Here is a 19,760-nt window from a genome sequence, read left to right as displayed (position 1 = left end):
AAGACATCATGATTATTTTTCTGACTCCTCAAATAGCCATACAGTTTCTCTTCCTGCCACGACTAACAAGTTCATGAAAATAATTGATTATATCAACATAACCTAAAATATAGTAGACAGAAGTATATACTTAGTATATAGAGTGTTAGCGACATCGTAACGAATAATAAGGATTATTTAAGCCATGATTCTGACTTGATATCAAGTGGAATTGTCCGTCGCAAAATTAATGTTTTTTTTTTTGTTTTTAAATTATTTTCACTTCTATACTTTTGACGGAAAATTCCACTTGATATCAACTCAGAATCATGGTCTGAATCAATCCTTAAAATTTTCGTTACGATGTCACTAACATACAGGATGTTAGTGAAGTAATATACGGATATTGCTTCACTTTAATCAGAATAATAATGGGTGGAAGATGTGTAACAAGGGTCATTATTTATATCCAAAAAAAGATAAAAGTTGCTTATGTCGGATATCCATGAAACTAGAAGGTTAAACGCAGGAAAATCTACTACAAGTACACCTAGTCCTCGCCTTCTATGTTTAAGCCCCATGTAGTAGGAGGCGACCCTAATGCCATTAACCGGTCACAAACCCTGGATACCAACCGACATCTAAGATCCAAATATGAATTCAAACTCATAAAGTCGAATTCAGATCAGATTCAAGTTATTAGGTTGATTGTATCGCGTATTTATGTTTGTTTTATTTTACCAAGCCAAGAGCAAACCCATCTTAATTTAAAAAATAATAATAAAAAGTGATGAGTTAACAATGACATACAAAAATGAACAACGTATTGAAATGGTTTACTTACTTTATCTTTGCTGGCTCCATACGTGTATTAGGTACACGTACGTAATCAATCCAAAAGGATCCAAAATGTTCTACACAATATTAATAAATTTATAATAGAAAAAAAAGGCACTCTTCCAAGGATACGTATATTGTCGGGAAAGCAAAACCTTTCTACAGCTGGATTTATTTGTAGCCCTCTATAAGGGGATATTCCATTTACGAGCTTTTACGTATAAGGCTTCTAAGGAAAGCTTATGGGCGCGCTTGCTCAAGATCGCTGCAATATTCTTTTTATTCAGTGAACAAGAATTATATATAGTACTTTTATTTATTTTAGAGGGACGCGGAGGGAGGGGCTGCTTGTCTTCCCGGGCATGTCGTAAAAACCGACAGAGGGATTGCGTCCTCTAACATGATGGACTAATGTTATGGGCGATAGGCTGATCCCTTATCACCATAAGGTTCATCATATCCATCTTAGGACTTCGTATCAACAGTGGCTGCAAGTTGTCTTTGATTACTTGTGGCTCTGCCCACCCCATTTGGGATTACGGGCGTGAGTTTATGTATGTATGTATGTAGAGGGACGAAGACTAACTAACTTGTGTTGGGCTGTTTTTCCCTTCGCGGGTTGGAAGGTCAGACAGGCAGTCGCTTCTGTAAAAAACTGGACCTGTCAAATTTTTAGGTTAGTTAAGCAGACCCTGTGAAAAACGGAATAATGCTGGGGAGATGATGATGACTTGAGTATTTTAAGCTGAGGTTCTATTTTGGCTAAAGTATGTTTGTATTAAGTAGGTATACAGAATGGAGACCATCTAACGTCTGACGCAGCCAGAGCCCTTTATAAAAATACGCACGTATTATGTAATATATAGTTGTCCGACGCAGATTGGCAAATACTTTCACAGCGATGGCAGTCCAAATCCAAAGGATACGTACGGACATACCATCGACATGAAGTGCAGACAAAGAAGACGACTTGTATAGAAGAACCCAATTTAACAGGGAAAATTATGACTTCAGGTTAAGTAAGCGGACCCTGTGAAAAACGGGATAACGAGAGAAGCGGAAGATGATGAGACGAAGCGCTCCACACCCGAGGGAAGAGATTATGAGTTTGTAATTTTACAGAATAAACAATAAAAACAGTTGACATAACAGCGACGGCGAAATTGGACTTCTAAAGCCTCTTAATCTCCTTATAATAAAACACTTTTCCTCAGTCTTGTCAGAGATGAATCAACACTTTTTATTTAACAAAATAAAGTTGTTGGTTATTAAAAGGTCTTGTAAATTGAAGACAGAAACAGGAGACAATTATTCTGGACAATATCATAATAATAACACCTGGCTAAACATATGACTCTGTACGACGCTCAGTTTGGCTTTAGACCGGGATTGTCCACAGAGAGCGCTATTTTATGCCTAAAGCAGACTGTGCAATATTATACCGACAGGAAGACGCCTGTATTTGCTTGTTACTTGGACTTGTCAAGGGCGTTCGACCTAGTTTCATATGAGGTGCTGTGGCGTAAACTTCAGCTTGAAACCACGCTACCTCCGGAAGTCGTATCACTGTTCAAGTTTTGGTATGATAATCAGGAAAACAGTGTAAAGTGGTGCGGCTCGAGATCCGATTCGTACGGGTTGGAGTGCGGTGTGAGGCAGGGGGGGTTGACTTCACCGCGACTCTTCAACCTGTACATGAATCGACTGATGGGTGAGCTCAGCAACACCAAAATCGGATGCCACGTTGATGGTGTTAGTATAAACAGTATCAGCTATGCGGATGATATGGTGTTGCTGACCCCATCCATCAGTGCTTTGAGACGCCTGTTGGCAGTGTGTGAGACATACGCGGAGGCCCATGGACTCAAATATAATAGCAAGAAAAGTGAGCTTATGGTTTTTAAGGCTGGTTCTAAAACCTATGATGATATTCCAGAAGTCTCACTGTGCGGAACACCCTTAAACAGGGTAAGCAAATTCAAATATTTGGGTCACTGGGTCTCTGACGATATGAATGACAACGACGACATAGAGAGGGAACGCAGGTCGCTGGCTGTCCGGTGTAATATGCTGGCTCGTAGGTTTGCACGATGTTCAACAGCAGTCAAAATCACGCTCTTTAAAGCCTACTGTCAATCGTTTTACACGTGCAGCCTATGGGCTAGTTTCACGCAGCGGAAGTACAGCGACCTGCGAGTCCAGTACAATAACGCATTCAGGATGCTGGTGGGGCTGCCGTGGCGCTGCAGCGCGTCGGGGATGTTCGCGGATGCGCGGGTCGATGGTTTCGCCGCTATTATCAGGAAGCGGTGCGCGTCCCTACTAGCGCGCGTCCGGGGCACCACCAGCACCATCCTGAGTGTGTTCGCAGACAGGTGGGACTCTCCACTGCTGCGCAGGTGGATGAAGCTCCATACCGACTGACAGACTGACTGACAGGACTGATGCATTATTTTTAGTTACTAACATTAGAGAGTAAGAAAATTGTTACTAACAAACTATGGACAAATGTCTGAAAATAAAATAAATAATAAATAATAAATAAAATATCGTGCATTTTGCAGATTCATAACTGTATGTTGCGCCCGAGAATGTGGCGTTGCATGAACTTAGTGCATGTTAGCTCTACGTAACACGAAAACTTTGATTACCTGCAGTCTCCGAGCTACACTATCATAAATAATTATACCATTCTCAGATTGTTACTCTGAACTGAATCATCTGAAATAGACGTAGTTAAAGAAAATGATGATGATGAACTGAATGTTGTCTAAAACCATATTATAGTCAGAAGGCGCGAGTATGAAATCGACTTAGCATGTAATCAGAATAACTTATTCAACGTAATAACCATAGATAAACTTGTTGAATTTCAATTTAACATTTTTGTATTCACGCCATTCGCTAGGTGTTATGGTTGAGGAGAAGAAATGTCAAGAAACTGCACCAGCAACACATTTTTTAGATCTATTTACGTAGGTATACATTACAATTTATTGAATGACTAGAGGAACACTTTTAATACCAGGCATTTTTATCATTCAGGTAACCATAATTAAAGCACATAATAACGGGTTCTTACCGCGTTTAAATGGGGATATGAGACTCCCGATATTTCGACACTGTTGCGACAATGTATTCAGGTAACCGTTAATCTTTTATAATAAGTTTTTTTTACATAAAGTAAGCTTCACATGAGCTCTACATTTGTTTTATTACAATGTTGCTTATATTTACATTGACGTCGAAACCGAGTTCGCGTCCAAGGAAAACATTTGTTTAAAAAATTGGTGTCGGTTCCCGCGGGTGTTTACGGGATCCGCTCAGATTGAAATTGGCTTTAGGCGTTGATGGCATAAATTCGTCGTAACTTACATTTTGTCGCTTGAACTTCCGGAAATTGCGAAATATCTCGTTCTATTTTAATATGATTTTCTCTAGAAACCCAAAGAATACCAGGATAGGAAATAGGACCAGGGGGGTTAAATTGGCCAGATCTAAGTAATTCATCTCATCACTAATTTAAGAGTCACGCTCTTGTCGGTGTAGCATTCCCTATCCTTGTCTATCAAAGGCCAATTCCTTCACTTCCTTATAAGACACGACGTTCACCTTATCTTTGATTTGTTCCTTGTAAGCTCTTCTTGGTTTTCCTTATTGCTTTCTTCTACAATCTTTTTAATAAATTCAAGTAATTAATCTAAAAAGCAATATTGCAATTTGACATTTGCGCATATAAAAATAAGTGCGCAACGCAAACAACTGTCAAATAGCAATACTGCTGTTTTAATGTGGTTTTTATAAAAAACCCAGGTCTAAATGAATAACCGATTCAATTAAAACTGTTCTATTTTGCACCTATGAAGTTTCTTTTAGTTCATGCCTCTATCGAGTTCTGGATCATAAACATGTATGTAGTAATTTACGTCAAAATATATTTGTTTTTGTTTTTGTGGTCGTTATATTATAATAATATGTTTTAAGGAAACGCCAGGTCAAGAGTACCTACTTTAAACATAAGTCGAATTCCTTTGTGTCTGCCTAACCTACCCCAATGGATATAGTTATGATTTTATGTACTTATAGTCGTTATGACGTGCGATGTTAGTTGTAAGGAGTACCTGATTATGTTTTTAAACTGCACCTCTGGATCTAAGTACCTTCTAAGTTAATATTATATTTTTAAAATGATTTTTTGTTTCAGTGGTGCGTGGACCGGGTATGCGAGCCAATGCCAGGTCACGACGAGGAGAACCGTGTGGAGGTGGAGGTGGCATCCCCACCGCAGTGGGAGGAGTGGGGGCAGTGGAGCGACTGCAGCGCTGACTGCGGGTACGGGCTGCGCACGCGCCGGCGACGCTGCTGGTTTAAGGGGTAAGTAGCATAGTATCAGTCAGATCGGAAGTACAGTCATCGCACCATGAACTGAATATCCACGCTATCCTGAGTTTTCTGTTAAACTAACGTGAGTTTTCTGTTAACTAACCATTAACCCAGCCCCAGGGGGGACAGAGTCATTTTCTCTGCCCTCCACTAGGGCAGTTCCTGTTTGCGCGCGTCCTTGCCGCGGGTAGGAACCTCTTACTTCAGTAGGCCGGAGTGAGATGGTGGCTGAGTTTTACAGGGTATAACGTAAAACCCTTGCCCGGGTATATGGATAAAGACCTCGACAGTTGCAGACGTGGAGATGGACGGAAAGGGCAAGTCGCAGGGACTATAACATAGAACCTGACAGAGGACAGCAGTATTTAGAGGAGAACAGAACTCATAGTAAGGCTTTCAAATAGACTACTCTGGGAGAGTACTGCGGGGCGAAAGGCAAAAAGGAAACCACTGCCCTATTTTCCCCTAAAAAGTAGCATGGAGAATGCTACACCGACAAGAGCGTGGCTCTTAAATTAATGATGATGAAGTTAGCTCGGACTAGTCTAGTTGGGAATATAGTCGTGAGCTTCTGTTATGTTGTAAATATTTAACAATATATTATAATACTTTATTTTTTACACCTTCATTCTTTTTTAAATCTTAAAATCCACATCCGCGGATGTAAAACAACTAACTGCTATTCTCAGCTGTAAACACTTTTCTATAGTCACGTTATTGGCTTGGTAAATGTTTTGTTAGTTTTACCAAGTACCCTTGTTAATACTTTTTAGATTTACTTTGTTACTAATTGATTCTAAATATTCGAAAACCCATTTAGATACAGCGACCTGCTAGGCGGCCTAAGTAAATAACTAGTGCTAAAACACCGTCAATATTTAACGACGACACAAGTTTGGACTATCATGTGGTACAAAGACAAGGTCACACCCTCACACGGTCACTTCACAAGGACTTTGTAAAATCTAAGTTTCTATGAAACAAAGGGCTGGTAAACTAACCGATCAAAGAGGCTTCTACCGACTAGCAGCGATGTTGCCCGAAGTCCTGTCCGAAAAACGTAAGTTAATCTCGAAATACACCGGCCCATAAATTCCAAACAGCGCCAGTAAGTAGTGAATGCCATATGAGGCATATTTTTTTTGTAAAGTATGTATTTTATATAAAGTATTTTTTCTTTCAATTACTCATAGTGACGTTAAAGGTAAGTTTTAAAACTGAAACCCACGGAAAAATAGGCACGTTAAGCCGTTGCTCCCGGTTACTACTTACTGATCTAAGTAAGTAGTCGTTACATGAGCCATGCCAGGGGCCTTTGGCGGCTCAATAATAACCCTGACACCAGGGTTGATGAGGTTGGTACTCCACCTCACAACCTACACGATAGAAGAAGAAGGCGGAAAAATCTAAAAAGTATGAAACAAGAAAACATGTCTTCACTCCTGATGTACGTTTCAAGATAGATATGATAAACCCTACGGTGATACGTTTTCCCAACTCGCTTCTCGCTAGCAATGAGAACACGAACTTAGTTAAAAGTTCCGAGCTACAATTTAGTGGAGTCAATAGCCGTTGTCTGTCCCATCACTAAGGGTTGGAAGCGCCCATTTGGAAACTTTTCAGACTTGCTATTGCGTCCCTATTACTAAAACTTTGGAGCAAATCGAGTTTAAACTATAAATGGGGTGTAATGTACCGAGTACTCAGTTGGAATTCAATAAGCAGCCCTAAAAGGGTCGACAGAATAAAGAGGCTATCTTAGTTTGTTTATCTATCTTAGCTTCATTATTCTTAGTAATTACGTTAGTAGATAACGGCCTCCGCGGTCCGGTGGTTGAGCGTTGGGCTCACGATCCGTAGGTCCCGGGTTCGAAGTTCGAGTATGTCCCGGTGGAGACATATCACAAAAATCACATCGTGGGCACTGGTTTGGTTAGGACATTGCAGGCTGATCACCCGTTTGTCCGAAAGTAAGATGATCCGCGCTTCGGAAGGCACGTTAAGCACAGATCATCTTACGTTAAGGTCCCGGTTACTACTTACCTACTGACATAAGTACGTTGTCGTTATATGAGTCATGTCAGGGAGTTTTGACGGGTCAATAATAATCCTGACACCAGAGTTGATGAAGTTGGTAATCTACCTCATAGCCCACACGATAGAAGAAGAAGAAGTGGGTAACCAGAGAGGAAAGAAGACACAATGCCACCTTGTTTTGTAGGTCAATCTTATTATCAGCGCGATGTTGGTACTAAGATTAGCTTTATGTTCAGTTACTAGTAATTAACTACTAACTACTAGTAAGTAGTTACTAGTAGTAGTTAGTACTAGTAGTAGACTGGATGGCTATCGCGGTGCGTATAGTAATACACCAATCCAATCATCATCATCACATGATTTATGACGTCATTGACATGATTTTCCATGTGTACATTACATACTCTGATGTGTGCAACTGGCCATGGGAATATTTTATGGCCGTTTTTGATTTGTTGGATATATCAGCTTGTGCCCAGCAGTGAGACTTATACAGGGTGTTAGTGACATCGTAACGAATAATGAGAGAATAGAATAGAAGTTTATTGCAAGTCACAAGTTATACAAGGTGTTGTAGTAAATATACGTACATGTGACGCCCTGCTAGGGCACAGCAAACAATAGGGGCAACTAGTTGCCGATTACTTAAAAGTAAATAAAAGGAATCTATAACTAACTTATCTTCAATCTACTCTTTAGATGTATGATTCAGCATGAGAGGGATGATTCAGCTCATTATTCTGAGTTAATATCAAGTAGAATTTCTCATTGCAAAAGTATAAAATTGAAAATAATTTAAAAAAAAAAACATTAATTTTGCGACGATAAATTCCACTTGATATTAACTCAGAATCATGGTCTTAATCATCCCCTTCAGTATTCGTTACGTTATCACTAACACCCTGTATAGGCAGTTTATGTATGTACGGTTTTCCTCTGACTAAGTACCCCATTTGAGAAATCTTGAGCTTTTTCATTTTAATATAGCTTTAGTACCAACAACATTCGTACATTGTTGTAGATCGGTATCAGAGACGGCGTGCGAAGGCGCGGGGTCGCAGGTGACGACGTGCTGGGCCGGCGCCTGCGCCGCTACGAGAGACGCCCGCGCCGACGTCTGCGCGCGCCGCAGCCGACATCTCATACCCCACATACATGCTGATGGTAAGTCAACCCTTCCAACTAAATCATCAAAAAGTAAAGAGTAAGTAATCATATTTTTTTCATAAAATTTTTGTTCTACTCAGTTCTCATTAGGGTAAGCAGCTTATATGATAACCAAAATATCCTGGAAATAGAATAATGATCAGGAAAGTGTATAAAGGTTTTGTATATCTAATTACATAGGCCCGTTTAAATATTTATTAAAGAATGTAAACGCTCTTTCATTATATCGTCATCTTCTTCGGAAACGGAAAATAAATACGGGATACTTTTATCAAATCAACCCTTTACCGGCTTCAAACGAGATTTGTCTCCGGATGTTCCTTCTGATCACAGTTAATAGAATTGTCGTCTTACAGAAATAGCCATGTGGTCGACCTTTCTTATTATATTAGCCACGTGATGTTTCATTAGTAAGAAATACTTACATAAGGGGTCGTCGATCCCTAGGCTCACTACCAACTTGTGGCTAGCGGGGTACTATGCTCTGTTCGGTACCTCGATTACATCCTTTAGCGGCAGCACACCCTCGCCGCCAAAATTTGTGTGGTAAGTACATTACAGGCTTGAATCACCTGATTTTCCGAAAAAATAAGACGATTCCGTGGTTCGGAGGGCACGTTAAGCAGTTGGTCCACCAACCCGCAGTGGAGCATCGTGGTGGAGTATGCTCCATACCCTCTCCGGTTGATTGAGAAGAGGCCTGTGCCCAGGAGTGGGACGTATATAGACTGCTTATGTATGTTATGTATGTAAGAGTATGTAAGAAATACTTGAGCCTGGAAATATAACATAACATAAACTCACGACATCTCAATTGTGACTACCTATTAGGAAACACTAGTAGATAAATCCATCGCAAGATGAATTAAGTACCCACGCCTCACCGAGCTTTCTGTTAGGTAGAAAAACATTATTGCGCAAACCATCCTGTATATGGTGTGAGCAGCTAGTGCGAAACAGGTTTGCAGCCGGCCTGATGATCGCACTCGGTACCTATTGTGGTGCGTAGTGGGTATCAATCTACAATATTGTTAATGTTTATTAGTTAAGTAAATACTTACATAATTATTATAATTTTAGTTTAAGTAAATTTTAGTAATTTTAAAGCGGAATGTTCATCAGGACAAACCCCTTTGGGGTTTATTGATGAGATTTATTGTTTTTAGTTTATAAGTTTGTATAAGTATAAAAAAAAAGCTATATCGCGGTTTATAATGGTCGAGCCAACTGTGTTAGTAAGAACCAAACAACAAATGCAAACGATAGATTCAAAATTGTTATTTTAACCTTCAACAAGTTTATCTATGATAATTACGTTGAATAAACCAACTGAACCAGTGTAGGACCAACCACGGAAAGTCAAACCATCACCTACATAAATGAGGCTTAAAGGAGTCGCCTCACTGTGAATGTGGTCACCCGGGTCAAACCATATCTCACATAGTGAACGAGTGCCCTCTGCACCGGTTTCCAGGTGGCAGCCGAGCTGCACTGTGTGACGGATGCGGCAGAGACTTGGTTAGGGGAGCTTCAACTGGATATATGATCCACGCAGGATATTTTATTTTTGTCTGCCATACGCAATAATAACGTTGAATAAATTATTCTGATTCTTGTGGTGTGAGCCTGGAAAAGTGGAAAGTAAACCGCGAAACAGTTCGAGAGGGTTTTAGTCGGTACGAGCCTGTAACTTGTATTTTTTTATTGCACAGAATCGAAGCAGTGTGAAGCATGGTGCGTGAACTACACCGGAGGAACGCCGTCCACTCACGGAGCACTCCCTGACGGGACGCCCTGCAGCTACGACAGACAATTTGATGTCTGCTTTGAGGTATCAGTCCCCGATTGTTTTATTACGGGTCAGCAATCATCATCATCATCTCCCTAACGATATTCCCTTTTTCACAGGGTTCACTTACCTAACTTGAAGATTTGACAGGTCCGCTTTTTTACAGAAGCCACTGCCTGTCTGACCTTCCAACTCGCGAAGGGAAAACCAATATAGTATAGTTTGGGTCACATATCTCCGAAATGCATTTCTCGGGAATGTGGGTTTCCTCACGATGTTTTCGTTCATCGCTGAGCACGTGATTATCATTTATGATCCAAACATTCCAAAATCGTTGGTTTAGGCCTTGGTTTAGACCTCGGCAATAAGGTCCAAAATTGCATATCTTTTTTTCAACTGTAGATAGGTAGTTCTACTTTTTCGGAAGTTTCGTATGCAACAGGTATAAAGTTTTGTATTGTACGAATCGAAATGCAAATGGATCTTAAGATTGCCGATGAAGACATCGTAAAACTTAAAACCACTGTTGAATCTTTTTGTAATCTTATTGTTCTAAGCTTAGTAACACGAAACTAAACCATTTTGCTTTATTTTTTAATGATTTATTTGAATTATTTAATGGTTTTCATTTTTTAGTTTTTTTTTTTTTTTTTCAAATCATCTCCGTAAACTTTATTAGTTAAAAACCACAACATTTTGAAATACTTACCCATAAGCACACAGTATAAAGTAGTTAATTTAAACTACTGTTTATGTATAGCGTTGAGAGTGGGTAGACATTATTTGCACCCAGATCAAAACTACTAGAGTATTAAATAAACGGCTTCAAAGACCCGTATTTACCCGTAATAGTGGCCTCACTGTCCCTTGGCCGGTAAATAACAGCTTTCAGACCATCTAATTGAAACTATTCCCGTTTGACAGCATATAAATGGTCAATTTAATATACAAGTAAGTCGTCGAATATTTTCTCGTCTTGAATTTGACTAGGTATAACCTAGGTTTTAGGCACGCTTGCCTCTCACTTTGAGGTCGCAGGTTTGAATCCAGCACAGGCCTGAACCAATGATTGTCGAATTTGTTTTAGAACTCATGTTCGGATCATAAATGATTCTCACGTGCTCAGCGGTGAAGGAAAACATCGTAAAGAAACTCACATTCCCGATAAATTCATTATCGGAGGTATATGACCTAACCACAAGACTGATCGCAAGGAGTGGAAATCTGTTATTCGAGCCCTACATCCCAAAAGGAGATAAAAGAATTAGAAGAAGAAGAATGTGACATGACCTGTATTAGGCTGGTTTTCCCTTCGCGTGCTGGAAGGTCAGACATGCGACATCAAGCCACTCGCCGTAAAGAGACTCGGCGAGTCGCTGTCAACGTCATAATTCGATTATAGCCATTATCATGTCTGCCTGTCTGACCATCCAACCCGCGAACGAAAAACCAGCCCGATACAGGTTAGGTTACCTCCAAAAATGCATTTCTCGGGAATGTGGGTTTCCGCGCGACGTTTTCCTTCACCGCTGAGCACGTGATCATTTATGTAAGTGAGCCATTAAATAAATAACCCTTGACGTGTGCAGGGTACGTGTGTGAAGGGACAGTGCAACAGCTCGGACACGGCCTGCAACTGGTGCCCGGACGGGTACTGCAACAACAATACTCACTACTACACTCGCCAACTCGGGAAAGGTTCGTACTAAAGTTTCTCTGTACGTTTCATGTAATATTTACCTTCTCAGACTGTTGTAGATTGGTTTTTAAGTCACCACTGTATAGCTATATGACATTGAGTACGGTCACGAGCATCAATATGTATACACTTTGGTACCATGTCACATTAACTTTGTTGACACATTGAACTGTAAGTCTCACTAAATGTCAAACATGTTAGTGCAACAGAGTCCTAAAGTGGGTACATTATATTGCTTATGACTGTACACAGAGACCACCGACCAACGGCCTCCGTGGTTCAGTTGTCGAGCGTTGGGCTCACGTTCCGGAGGTCCCAGGTTCGAATCCCGGTGGGGACATATCACGAAAATCACTTTGTGATCCCTAGTTTGGTTAGAACATTACAGGCTGATCACCTGATTGACCAAAAGTAAAATGATCCGTGCTTTGGAAGGCACGTTAAGCCGTTGGTCTCGGTTAGTACTTACTGATGTAAGTAAGTAGTCGTTACATGAGCCATGTCAGGGGCCAAAGAGCTGATAACCCTGACACCAGGGTTGATGAGGTTTGTAATTCACATCACAACCCACACGATAGAAGACGATAGAAGTACACAGAGTGACATTGACTGTGATCCTATGGTACCGAACCCCGGTATCGGACTTTTCACTAACACAGTTGGCTCGGCCATTATGACGGCGATACTGCTCACCACCTATCAAGTTGCTCTAACTGAAAGTTCGGTGAGGCGTGGGTACTTAGTTCATCTTGCGATGGATGTACCTCTACTCTATTTAGTATATAGTCGTGAGCTTATGAAATAGAGTAAAATCTAAAATCAATAGACCTCCTTTTTTCTTCGCCGTAGTTGGGTAAAAAATAATGTTCACCAAGAGAAGAAAGTAACCTACTACTAACAAGGGTGTAATTTAAGGTCGAGGCGTAGTTTTCTTCATAGTGATACATTAAGAATGCTTTATTCTACACCTACTAGGAAAATGGCTTTAATTTTTCTAATATTACCTATTGTTTTCTTGTTTACTTTATTTTTTTAGTTACGTATAAGCTTGATAAATAAACAGGTACGCCACGCCTACCACACCTTTACTAACATATTACGTAGTTGGATTTTATTACAAATAAAATCATATCTACACTTCTGTCTCCCGCTTATTTGTATGACAGAAATGTCATACTTTCGACACCCTTTTTAAAAAAGCGCACTTTCCAAGTACGTTTAATATAAAACCTATTACACTTCCGTAAATCTTACTACACTTAAATACAGAATCATCTGCTACGGTGATAAAGGACCTTCCTAAATAAGGTCAGCCAGAATTAGTCCCCGCGTTTGGTGTCAACCCTTCACCACACCATTATTGAAACAAACTCATTAATGAGTCCTAAATTTCAGGCTGGACCCGAATGACTGTCATCCCACACGAGGCGCACCAGCTGTCGGTACATATATCCACTCCTCTCCCCTTACAAATCGCGATACGGGAGCGAAAGAGAGAGAGGCCTGTTCTAGAGCTCAGAAAGCATGCAAAGCGTTTCGAGATCGAACAAAATGAGTATTTGAAGTACTACCCGAATGTGCCGCAGAACCTGCAGATCATAGAGGTGGACAGCAACGTGATAGATATTAAAGAGGGGGAGCACTTCGGGTGGGAGGGGGCGGTGGTGGCGGCCGGCTCGCTGCTGCGCTTCCGACAAACAGATACAGACGTTTTTATCTCCGCAAACTCACGCCTGCAGACGGATTTGATGATTATGGTAAGCGCAATTTTTCAATTGTCTGTTATTCTTTTTCTCCACTGAATAATAACGCTCACGGACATTATTGAAATAAGACTTTTTCATAATAAAAAGAACTGTATTGTTAGTCGTCACTTGTTTTCGGTTTAAAAGAATAAAGTTGAACTACGGAGGCTATGTACAAATATTATTTATTGAATGTTCACTTCTATACCTTCAGTTTAAACGCCTGTTCTGTATTAGAAAACTTATTTAGGTTCGCATTACTTCCTTTGAACAAGGAAGGGTCAAAAGTATTTTGGATTCCGTCTTGCGTCTCTCGGGAAATTAGGTTTGTCTTGACCGTCTTACTTATTCGCAAAACATGACGTATGTTACAAAGGGAACTATGAAAAGTAGCATAACATTCGTGATGAGGGTATGAGCCCTTAATTATTCAGGAGCTTTCAACTCACAGCTGGAGTTAATTGGAAACTGCGGACTTTGAATCTCCCTTTGTCGTATTTTATTCAGAAAGGGCTTTTTCCGTTTTAAACAGTTGAGGTTAGAAATGGTTATATTTTGTTTTTCCCCAGTGTTACCGGTCGGATTTTTGGCTTTGACCTTGATGGAATAGGTAAAGTTTGTTGACACGTTGAGTTAAAGATCATTATTACCTATTTACTCGATGTCCGTGGTAGTTAACATCACAGAATATCCCCAAAGGGACGAACTGAGGTATATAATTATACAGGATGTCAGCGATATCGTAACGAAATTTTTAGGGATGATTCAGGCCATGATTGTGAGTTTATATCAAGTGGAATTTATCGTCGTAAAAGTATGGAAATAATTAAAAAAACACAAACATTTTCATGAAGTTTCCGACAGGAAATTCCACTTGATATCAACTCAGAATCATGGTCTGAATCATGCCCCTCAGTATTCGTTACCATGCCACAACACCCATACCTACTTGTATGGCTACCAGTATGTGTTTGTACAGGTTGTAAGTGCATAACGAATACTGAGAGGAATAATTCAGCTCATTATTCTGAGTTAATATCAAGTTTAATTTTCCATCGCAAAAGTATAGACGGAAAATTCCACTTTATATTAACTTAGAATCATGGTCTGAATCATCCCCCTCAGTATTAGTTACGATGTCACTAACAACCTGTACGTATAATACACCCACCCCACCCACCCCTCGCTAACCATGTTTAAGTAATTTGGGACGACCCCATTGCCATTAACCGGGCACAAATACTGAAAACCACATGATTAATATCCATTAAAAAATAATTAATTCAAATCAATAGTACCTATCGATAATATCGATATATAACCTCTCGATAGTCCTTCCAATAGTCAGAAGCTGTTGCTGTCTGTGTATTTATCGATAGCTATCGATAGTATACAATGCAAATCTTTATTGCACTTGAAGTAAACGTGAAAAATTAACAATTATAACCAGTTAGGTAGTACAACAGGCGGCTTTATTGCTAAGGTAGCGATCTCTTCCAGGCAATCTTTAGGAAATTAATTAATAAAGCCGTAGTGGGATAGACAACGCATTATAAAAGTAAAAAATAATAATATTTATAAATATATAATATATTAACACCGTCACCCTTCAGTTGAATAAGGGTAGGCATGTGCCCAGCAGTGGGACGTATATAGGCTGTTTATGTTGTTTATATTTAAAAAACAGTAGCAGATGTAATTACCGAGTAACATTAAATATGTGAAAACCAATCTTGATACAACCTTTTATAAAGGACACCACCACCATCGTTGACCATTCCATACACTCAATTATTTCTATTTCTCGTGTATGTTGTTTTTATTATGTGTTTTGATTGTAAGTTATGTGTTACTCCGTGTTTTATATTATATATTTGTTATTTGTTTCATATTTGTTACTGTGGTGTCCCTTTATAATATAAACGTTTCTTTCTTTCTATAAATGTTTACAATTCGCAGGCAATTCCGGAGCAACGTTTGACTGAGGAGATGATCACCGTGGAGGTGTCAGTGAATTACAGCACACCGGCTTCGGTGGGACGCACCCGGCCTTTGGAGTACAGGTAATATAATTCAAAATTGTTTAACAATACGTGATATCGGGCAAGTAGGAAGTAACATACAATACAATACAAGAACTCTTTATTATACATTAGGTATTATATACGCAAACTTAAAAATATTCTTTATTCATTTAATTAATTTGATTTGATTTGGCGACATAGTTACACTTACATACATACATAATCTCACACCTATTTCCCACCGGTTCCTCCCAGTTTCTTCAAGAAAAACGTCGATACAGGGCCGAAGACGTTCTTTTTTTATACATAAATAATAAAAATAATATATATATATAATATAATATATTATATATGAATATATATATATATATATATATATATATATATATATATATATATATTAATATTTAAAAAAAAGAACGTCTTCGGCCTGCTGGTATGATACAGTGTAGTGGGCACGGAACTAGTATGCACAATTTCGCTCTGGCTCAGGTGTACCATTAATATTAACTACAAACTATAATTATTATACCGTTATACTTAAGTATCCCTTTATTTTCCTGACTAGAAAGAAGATTTTTCTTAGGCTACGTACACCCTAGATTACGTTTAAAACACAGTAGCATGTTTAAATAAAATCGCAAGTAATTTTGCAGAGATTACGGTACGAAATTCCGCACAGCTTTAGAGCCACGTATTTATCCAGTTCGCGGATCTCCGTGTATTAGCATAAAAGCATTTAAAACGCGTAATGTAAGGCGTATAATATTCGAGGCCTTTTAAATAATTCCGTGAAATGATAGAATTTTAGATTTACACTCACCGAAAATTTTAAGAGTTCCAATATTCTGTTCCCCTGGCCTTCAGTCCTGAAGGTTGGGTGAAGGCCTTCCCTTTATAATTTATTTAAATACTTGGGACCATAGTATGCCCGTGACCTGGGACACCTAAAAAGGTTCTTTCCATCGTGATAACGTGTGTCCTTACATAATACACCAATAATGGATTTTGGTCATTACTTTTCGACCTTCTGAAAAGAGGTCGCGGTGTAAACAGAATTGTTTACGTCTCGTTAAAAGTATTAAGTTTCATAAATCAATACGTAGACGTACGTACGATCAACTCCAAAAGCCGATATTTTCTCTGCGTCTCGTCGCTTGGAATGAAACAAAAGTTAGCCATGTCATCGTTATCTCTTAGGAAAACTTTGTGTCGACATCGAGGCAGTTTCAGCTTTTTTGCTGCATTATTAACTAAAACGTCTCCATTGACATGCTTTAGAAAACTTTCTGTTTTCCTACTGGCTCCCAAACATTAACTTAAGTATAAAATACGTAGAGAATAAATTCTGCTTTTAAAAGGAACGTTATACGATGAAATAAGATTTTCTAGATGACATAAATGGTATTTTTAATTCCTTTCTTTAATGCATATACACAGGGTGTTAATGACATCGTAACAAATACTTAGGGAGATGTTTCAGCTCATGATTCCGATTTAATATCAAGTGGAATTTTCCGTCGCTTTTTTTTTTCATATTTTTTTAATATTTTCAGTTCTATAAATTTGCGATGGAAAATTCCTCTTGATATCAATTCAGAATTTGGTCTGAATCATCATTCAAAGTTTTTAATTATTTCGATGTCATTATTATTACTGCTAAAAAGTATTTTGAAATTGAATAAAATTCTTACTTATTATACTTTTATTGCTTCGTACCTACATTGCTTCGTAATAATGATCCGGCGAAAGTCGGGATATTTTACAAAATTCGAAAATTCAAGAATTATCGTCGACCTTAAACTCTGAATGAGAGCCCTCGGCAGTTTCCCTCTGAAGTAGACCCTCAATCAGGACGCGCTAAAGGTTACCTCTATTACTTTAGGTAACTTTTATCAAACATCTCTAATAAAAGGTCCGCGCTGCTCTGTTTTGTAGAAGATTTAATTATCCGTGTTTATTTATAGCTTCCCGACTTCGCAACATACTCGTATATTAACATAACATAAACAACCTACGTCCCTATCTTAGGCACAGGCCTCCCCTCAATTAAAAACGGAGTATGGAACATATTGCACCACGCTGCTCTATTGCGGGTTGGCGAATGCATTTTACGGCTTATAGCCAGGACCAATGGCTTAACGTGCCCTCCGAACCACGAAATCATGTTACTTTCTCAGACAATCAGGTGATTCAAGTCTGAAACGTCCTACCAAACAAGGGACACTGTCACAAAGTGATTTCGACAATGTCGATGTACCTATGCTACCAGTTTATTTGTAATTTCAGTTCTATTTCTTTTTTTTTGTTATATTTTGTGATGTGTTTTTATTAAGTAAATGAGGTATAAATCTATCAGTGCAGTTTTCATCACAGCTTACTACCTATCACGTTGTTCTAACAGAAAACTCGGTGAGATGTGGATACTTAGTTAATCTTGTAATGGATGTAATTCTGACTACCCCAATTGGGATATAGTCGTGAACTTTTGTATTTCTATCAGTTGATATCCGGTGCCACGTTTAGATTTACTTCGGTGTACTTACATTCTATACTTTATGTTTGAAAATCATCATCATCATCAGCCCATTAACGTCCCCACTGTTGGGGCACGGGCCTTCCCTATGGATGGATAGGGAGATCGGGCCTTAAACCATCACGCGGGCCCAGTGCGGATTGATGGTTATTAACGACTGCTAATGCAGCCGGGACCAACGGCTTAACGTGCCTTCCGAAGTACGGAGGAGCTCGAGATGAAAACTTTTTTTTTGTGGTCACCCATCCTATGACCGGCCTTTGCGAAAGTTGCTTAACTTCAACAATCGCAGACCAAGCGCGTTAACCGCTGCGCCACCGAGCTGTTTGAAAATACTACGTACCTATTCAAGTTGAGCTATGAGGATTATTCCGTATCGTACGCGTGTTACAGAACAGAAAAGGTCTTGCCGTGTGCCACCTTACCGCGTAAGTGCAAGCGAGATAGATAGTCTGTGTGCGCCTTACTCTGTAGCGATTTACGGCCATTTAGCACACCCCGGACACTTCATACAAACTACCTCGTTTACACAGACACTACACATTAACATTACAGTACACGCGCCTCTGTGTGTGTGACATCTGACACCATACGATTCACGTCTAAACCATGTTCGGGGGGGGGGGGGGGGGGGGGGTAAACCTATCTAAACCGTTGGTGTGAAGCAAAGAGTTGCCGTTCTTTAAGTAGTAATATTCCTTATTGTAATGCATTTAGGCAAAAAGACCTAGATACTTATTGGTGCGAGGCGCAGAGGTACCGTTCTATATTATTCTTTATGCTATTTCTACTGTATTGTATGCTAGAATAAATACTAATTAATGACAACACATTCCTAACTTATTGAAATAATTGTCATTGTGATTAGGTGGTCGACGGAGCGCGGCCCGTGCTCCGCGTCCTGCGGCGGAGGCATACGCATCGTGCGCACACGCTGCCCGCGCGACCAGCAGTGCGCGCCCACCAGATACGAGGCCTGTAACTTGCATAGGTAAGTAGAAAAACAGATAAACATAACATAAGGGCTTATTACACCTACCCGTCTGGTACGCTAGATGTGTCAAGGTCACGAGTGATTACCATGGTTACTCCCCAACCAGCCCAGTTTAAGATAAGTAATAAATAAAATAAATTTATTATTCTCCAGTATTTTACAAAAACAAAATTGTGGACCTCCCAGTAAGCAATTTGATATGCTCATGTTGGCAGTGAACACGCTGCTTCTGAGGGTTACAAATTAAATATTAACATTAAAAAGAGAAAATGTGTATTAATGATAAACAAAAGTGAAATGAAAACAAAAATTTTGGATACATTATCAGCTATTTCAAACGTGTGAATTATGACGTGTGTGAAGTGTACAAGTAAATTACATTTATCAAAAATAATAGGAGGAATTGTAAAATATACTTGTGAAATAACTAATGACACTTGTAACATGTAATTACTTACATGTGTAGTTTTGATAAACGGACACCTGTAGTAAAGAAAATTGTTTGTAATACAAGGGTTGTAAGTTTTGATAAACAGGGCCTAGCTCGAAATCCCGGTTACCATGGTTACC

At 39.3% G+C, this 19,760-nt stretch overlaps 1 protein-coding gene across 1 annotated transcript in view; it reads left to right on the top strand.

Moving 5' to 3' along the window:
• LOC126369858 (A disintegrin and metalloproteinase with thrombospondin motifs 3-like) overlaps window positions 1–19,760 on the top strand; it is a 63,486-nt gene that overhangs the window by 31,886 nt on the left and 11,840 nt on the right. Inside the window, exons 8-14 of the mRNA XM_050014438.1 lie at window positions 5,021–5,190; window positions 8,258–8,400; window positions 10,116–10,234; window positions 11,782–11,890; window positions 13,287–13,648; window positions 15,596–15,699; window positions 19,065–19,187. Coding sequence (XP_049870395.1) covers window positions 5,021–5,190; window positions 8,258–8,400; window positions 10,116–10,234; window positions 11,782–11,890; window positions 13,287–13,648; window positions 15,596–15,699; window positions 19,065–19,187 — 1,130 coding nt within the window. The remainder of the gene's footprint in view (window positions 1–5,020; window positions 5,191–8,257; window positions 8,401–10,115; window positions 10,235–11,781; window positions 11,891–13,286; window positions 13,649–15,595; window positions 15,700–19,064; window positions 19,188–19,760) is intronic.

Source organism: Pectinophora gossypiella, chromosome 9 (genome assembly GCF_024362695.1).
Source record: "Pectinophora gossypiella chromosome 9, ilPecGoss1.1, whole genome shotgun sequence".
Lineage (NCBI taxonomy): Eukaryota > Metazoa > Arthropoda > Insecta > Lepidoptera > Gelechiidae > Pectinophora > Pectinophora gossypiella.
This window is presented reverse-complemented; position numbering and strand designations above follow the sequence as displayed.